This window comes from Halyomorpha halys, unplaced genomic scaffold, assembly GCF_000696795.3.
Source record: "Halyomorpha halys isolate HHAL.00 unplaced genomic scaffold, Hhal_1.1 Scaffold410.1, whole genome shotgun sequence".
Classification (NCBI taxonomy): Eukaryota; Metazoa; Arthropoda; class Insecta; order Hemiptera; family Pentatomidae; genus Halyomorpha; species Halyomorpha halys.
This window is the reverse complement of record NW_027111460.1, coordinates 619761-626726: the sequence shown is the minus strand read 5'-3', so window position 1 is coordinate 626726 and position 6966 is coordinate 619761. Positions and strand designations below refer to the sequence as shown.

The 6966-nt window shown below is 32.8% G+C and overlaps 2 protein-coding genes across 2 annotated transcripts in view; both read left to right on the top strand.

Annotated features, from left to right (window-relative positions):
* The window catches only part of LOC106682394 (uncharacterized), a 13658-nt gene extending 12775 nt beyond the window's left edge, over positions 1 to 883 (top strand). The window contains exon 6 of the mRNA XM_014423214.3: positions 422 to 883. Within this exon, the coding sequence (XP_014278700.1) occupies positions 422 to 830 (409 nt within the window). The 3' untranslated portion in view covers positions 831 to 883. The remainder of the gene's footprint in view (positions 1 to 421) is intronic.
* Positions 884 to 6744: 5861 nt separating this feature from the next.
* The window catches only part of LOC106682382 (uncharacterized), a 15927-nt gene continuing 15705 nt past the window's right edge, over positions 6745 to 6966 (top strand). The window contains exon 1 of the mRNA XM_014423196.2: positions 6745 to 6880. The gene's annotated coding sequence lies outside the window, so the exon portion shown is untranslated. The remainder of the gene's footprint in view (positions 6881 to 6966) is intronic.

Genomic DNA, 6966 nt, shown 5'->3' with positions numbered 1-6966 from the left:
CTTGGTTATGAACCTTCAGGTGCGCTGAGCTGTTTGTAGACAGCGATTTGTGGCTTGGTTATGAACCTTCAGGTGCGTTGAGCTGTTTTTGCTCACTATTGCGGGTCAATGGGTGGGAATGCCTACCACTTGATTTTGGTATCACCCCATTACAATCCTATAGCCACTTCTTGTATTTCCTGAGTTTTTTCCCTCAGTGGATCTTATATTATTATCGTTGAAGATCCCAACATCAATAAGTTCTGCAGATTTTTTTTTCTATTAAATCTATAACAAGTATATCTGATCTACTACGGCGCACTGTATGGCCAGTAATAATTGATTCATCCCAATAAAGCGTGAGGGAACCTTTTTGGAGGAGTCTATTCAGGTGGTACTTATAATATGGGCTCTCTTATTATTTTATTTTAATTTTTTTCAGATTTGTGGATTTTCAAATGGTGCATTATGGATCCCCATGCTTAGACTTGACATATTTCCTATATCTGTCCTCAGATCCCTCTGTTCGGCGTGAAAACTTCGATCTTTTGATGAGGACATATCACGACTCTCTTTTAAATACATTGAACAAGTATCAGTATAAAGGAAAGAAACCAGACTTTGAAGAGATCTTAGCCGGCATGGAGAAGTGTTCTTTTATAGGATTATTTATATTCCTCACCAGGTACCCAAGTTTATGCATGTCGGAGGAGACGGGTCCACAAATTGATATGAAGAAGGTAGTTGCTAGCGGAGGTAAGGAAGGTTATGCGGACGAGCACTTCAAACCCGATCTGCTGGAAGATGGAATGGGGCCTGATATTAAAACTTTTGCTGAATTTTTTATCTGAAATAGTAAATAAATAATAAAATGTTATGTGAAATTGCTCAAAGTATGTACTTATATGCCATTAAATTTTATTAGTACTTTGATTTTAGTTATTACACCAAATATTTCATTCCAACCTTCATTCTAAATATCACTCCAAAATAATGATGAGAAGATTGTTGACCGTGGATAATATATATATAAGGAGAAGATTCAAATTTTATAGCCTAAATATTTTCTTATAATGCGCTCCTACCTTACTGATAGAACCTTTAAAGTAAATCATAACCTAGCCTATTCATCTCTCTTTTCTCAGTCCACCGGTGTTCCTCAAGGTAGTATCTTAGATCCCATTCTTTATACGGTTTATACAGCTGACATCCCAACCCACCCTAACACAGTCCTAACAACATACGCCGATGACACATGTATGCTGTCTGTAAACAACGACCCAACTAATGCAACACAAACACTACAGACACACATAACATCTATTGAAGAATGCTGTCAAAACTGGAGAATCAAAATAAATCCCATCATATCACCTGTACTCTTCGTCGTAAACCTCTGCCCTCCTGCCCTACAGTATCCTTTCTAAATACTCCGCTAACGCTTTTTGAACGGATTCGATACTTAGGACTCCATCTTGACAAGAGACTAACTTTGAATTCACACACAAGACTGAAACGACAAGAAACTGCTCGTAGATTCCGATTGCTACAACACTTACTTGGCAAACGCTCTAAACTTCCCATTCACTACAAAAAATTAGTATACACTACGATAATCAGACCAATTTGGACATAAGGAATTGAACTCTAGGGCTCTACCAAACCATCAAAATCCTCCCGCATCCAATCCTTACAATCCAAAATCCTACGTAAAATCCTTGATGCTCCTTATTACGTTACAAATGAACTCATTCACAAAGACCTTAACATCCCATTCGTTGCAGATTTGGCCCAAAACAGATATGCGTCTTTTCATTCCAAACTCCTTATCCATCCTAACCCATTAATTCTTAACCTCTCATTCTTAACAATCCCTGATAATCCTCCGAGGCGTCTGAAAAGAAGATGGCCACGGACCTTCTAATTTAAATTAATGCTTGAAGTACCACCAATGGGTGGTTCCTTCCCAAGATTTTCAAGTGTATATGAAACATACAACATATTTACTTATTGTATTTATATGTACAGTTATACAGTATAAAAATTGTAAAGACTAGTTCATAGTTTATATTTTAATTTCATTATATATTCGTTAAAGAGGGGAAAAAATGAATGATGTATTGAGTTAGGGAGAAAATTATAATTAGATATATAGATAAATAATAAGGGAAAAAATGAAAAATAATAAAATAAAAAAAGATCAAATATTATTTTTACAAATCATGTATTATTATTATATATTAAGTATAAGTATGCTGTGTATTTAGCAACCCAATTGGGCAGCACAACTTTTTTTAATAAAGTTTTTCTCTCTCATCTCTCTCTTCTCCCTCTTTGGTATGCTGTGTGTGTAGCCAAACAATGCAATTGGTTTTACCTCGACACAGTTTTAAAAATAGACTTTTTCTCTCGATCAACAATAACATCCATTTTGAATATGGTTCATTCTCATTTACATGTAATGTTAGTATCAACTTATCTTGGAATGTATATAATGCAATAACTATAAACAACTTAAATAACTTAAAAAACTTATTTATTAGTGCCAACGTTCGGCCAGAATTATTAGCCTTCATTAGGGCTAAGAACAAAAAAAAAAAGATAACAGCCTATATATAAAGGATATATAAAATGATTGGAAAATAGGAAAATAACTAACATGGGAATAGATAAATATTGTTAAGAAACATAAGTAGTTTAAGTGCTATTAGAAGATAAAGGCTGTATGACAAGAGTAATATTAAAATTAAGTAAGAGGAAAGAAAAATTAATAAGATATGAAAAACTAGTAAGTAAATATAAGTTATTATTATTGGCGTGACAAACCGTGGAGGTCCAAGGCCTCGGGCGATGTACTTAGGAAATACATCGGGCGTTTCATAGGGTTGGTTTTCATAGGTAGGGTTCTTCACTCCCACGCCTATTTTTTGTGAGTGCCACCCACAGGCTAACGGGTCTCACAAATGCCCGGGGGGAGGCTGTGAATGAGTAATATATAATTATATGCTTGAAAAAAATCCCGAATAGGGCCTGGGACTCGAACTCGCAACCTTTGGGTTGGCAGACCGGCGCGTTACCACGCTGCTAAATATAAGTACAAACTGAAAATTATTATAAAGAAAGTAATGAAATAAGTGAGAAATAAAACGTATATATATAAGTAATTAAATATGGGACTAAAATAACAGGGTCAAGGAAATAAAGTTTTATTTTCCACTTCTTTCATTATTTTATTTTTAATAATTTTCGTTTAGTAATTATATTAATTACCAAGATTTTCATATTTATTTCATTATTTTATTAATTGTTCTTTCCACTTCCTTAATTTTAATAATACTCTTCTCATACAGCCTTTATCTTCTTATAACACTTGAACTATTCATGTCTGTTAACACTATTTATGAATCCATATGTTAGTTATTTTCCTGTTTTCTAATCATTTTATATCATTATATTTATTGTTATCTTTTTTTTTGTTCTTAGCCCAGATGAAGGCTAGTAATTTTGGCCGAAACATTAGCATTAATAAATAAGTTTTTGAACTTACTTCTTTTCTTCTCTGACCGCACCCCTAACTATCATATCCTTAAATACATTCCAAGTTATGTTGATACTAACATGACATGTAAATGAACCTTATTCAAAATGGATGTTATTGTTGAACGAGAGAAAAAGTCTTTTTTTTTTAATAGTGTGTAGAAGTAAAACCAATTGCATTGTTTGGCAACATACACAGCATACTAAAGAGAGAGAAAAACTTTAATAAAAAACCTGTTGTGTTACCCAACTGTATTAGACTGCTAAATAAACAGTATACTTATGCTTAATATACTTAGCATAGTTGATGTATAATAGTAATTCATGATTTTTTAAAATCATTTTTGATCTTTTTTTTTTCTTTCTATACGTTATTTTTTTTAAATTATTTTTTTCCTTATTATTCTTCATTTTTTCCCCATTATTTATCTAATTATCTAATAATAATTTTCTCCCTTAACCCAATATATCTTTCCTTTTTTTCCCCTCTTTAACGAACATACACTCAAATTAAAATATAAATTCTAGATTTTCTATTTAGAAAGTTGATTATATTAATTTTTTAAGTTGCTGAGGCGAAAAAACTTCCAAATAGAATTTAAAATATTTTATATTTTTCTTCTACAACCTTTCGGGACATCACAATACATGCCAGGGCTAACTGATAAAATCAAAAAAAAATTCTAGAATATGATCATACAAATATTACTACTGGCTCATACAATAACAATAAGTTACAACGCCAACTATCTAACATAAAAGACAAAAAAGATAAAATGGAAAAATTAAATGCAATATATAAGCTAGATTGTGAAAAAATATAAATGGGAAAGACATCCAAAAAACTTGAAACCAAGACCAACCAAGACATCGCAAACTGTAAAAACGTCAGAAATATAAATTGCACTGCACTAGCTTTAAAAATCCCACTATAATAGATATGTCACAAAACACTAAAAGCATAAGGTTTCTAGAAGCAATTCATATAACTAATAATATTAAAAACACAGTAAACTATAAAATATACACAAGATATTTAAATACACATTATGCCGATATAATAAATAGATTGGCCATATAAGTATTTTTAATGTAGAATTTGTCCAAAGTGGTCATTACTCTTTGGAACGAGTTGAGGAATTTGTGTACCTCGGATCACAAGTTAATGCCACCAATGACGTTTCGGCCGAGATAAGGAGGCGAATAGCAACGGCCAATAGGTGTTGTTTTGGACTGCGTCGGTACTTTGGTAGTAGCTCACTATCAAGATCCACGAAAACTAGATTGTATAAAACGTTAATTCGACCGGTGGTGCTCTACGCCTCGGAAACTTTGGCACTTTCGAAGACCGATGAAAGAGATTTCCAAAGGTCTGAGAGAAAGATACTCAGATGCATCTACGGCCCAGTAAAGGATGGTTCAGCTTGGAGAAGATGCTCGAATAGGGAAATCCACTTGTTAATTGGTGAGTTGGAAGAATTGGTAGGCTGCGCCTACATGGGACACGGCCGAGAGGCCTTCCAAAGCTCCGATAGTGTTAAAGAGGATTCAAGGAACCTGCTAGGAGTGAGGAATTGGAGAGCAGCTGCACTTAACAGATTAAACTGGTGGAAGCTGCGTGAGGAGGCCAGGACCCAGTACTGGGTTGTCACGCCGATTGATGATGATGACGATATGAGTATAAAAAATCAGTTTAAATATATGGTAATAAAATAGTCCAATCGTAAAAAATCGTAATTTTTGAACTTTTTTTTTTTTTAAATTTATTTATTGATATTTACAACTGTATACACATATATACAACAAGTAAATTTGCTGTAGGTGACATAGTAACATGATAAAAACATGTGGAGAATCTACCCACTGATAGAACTCCAATAACATTTCTAGAGAAGAAGATCTCGAGGCCATCTTCTTTTCAGACCCCTAGGAGGATTATTAGGTAATGAAGGAGAAGCCAGGTTAGAAACAAGTGGATTTGGTAGTTGAGAAGTTTATTATGGAAGGAACGGTATCTGGTTCTGGCCAAATCGGCAACATATGGAATATTGAGGTCCTGATGGATGACTTGATTTGTGACAAAGTAAGGAGCATTAAGGATTTTACGAAGGATTTTGGAGTGTAAGGATTGGATTATGGAGGAATTTGATGGTTTAGTGGAGCCCCAAAGCTCAACTCTGTATGTCCAGATAGGCCTTATAATAGTCATGTAGATCAGTTTTTTGTAATGGATTGGCAATTTAGACCGTTTGTCTAGTAAATGGTGCAATAGTCGGAATCCCGGGGCGTTTCTTGTCTTTTTAGTCTTGTATGAGGATTCCATGTCAGTCGTTTGTCGAGATGTAGTCCTAAGTAACGGATCTGTTCGACAGGAATAAGTTGGGTATTATTAAAGTATATTGTAGGGGAAGAGGTCATGGGTTTACCTCGATGGGTAAATGTGATTTGGTGGGATTTATATTTTTGAACTTAAATCATACAATGGACTAAAATTGTATGCATCAATAGGGAGGTAAAGAAACAGAATATTTGGCATGTTGATATGGTCTAAAGAGCTAATGTCTAATATAGAGCATTGGTTTGTACTACGGAGATAGATGAATGCTCTAATAGTGAATATTATGAATTAAATACAATAATTTAAATAATATAGTTATAAAATAACTTTAAACTATATGTAAAGATAACATGATTTCAAAATGGAAATTGAAAAATGACAAATATGAGGTAAATATGATTACAATAATTTTAAATATACAACATATAGATAAAAATTGTTGATAATAATAACTTCATTAATACAATTTTAGGATGGAATGATGCATGAGTATAGGATAATGTCCCAAAACATTGTAAAAACAAAATATTCTATTTGGGAGTTTTTTCACCTCAACCATTCAAAAAATTAAAATATAAAAAATGAACTAGTCTATAAAATATGAGAGTTATTTTTGTTTGTGTTAACTACCCAAGATTTCTCACAGAAATGTCAGTGTTTGAAACTTTAACTAATGCAGTTTTATCTATACTCAATGACGCCAGAGGTTTGATCTCAAGTTCGATTTCTCAATTCAATACATTTATTTCTTAATATAGTTAAGTATTACATCTCAATGGATACTCAATTAAATGGTTTTAAAAATTTCGTATGAATAACAACACAACTGAAGCACCTAGTGACGACAATAAGCAATCTGATAAAACTCACTGATAACAGATAAAAACACGGGCCCCTTGATATTGTCAGTATATTTTGTAGACAGTATTTGTAGCGATTTTTTTGCTTTTAAACTGGTCTGTGAACAAAGTTTTCTCTGTTTACTAATGCTTTAGAGGTTAACATACTAATCATCATAAATCGAATGTAAGTCCATTTTTTTTTTCAATATAAACATACGATAAAAAAAAAAAATTAAAAACAATTATTTTTTATTTTTAAAAAAAAAGTTT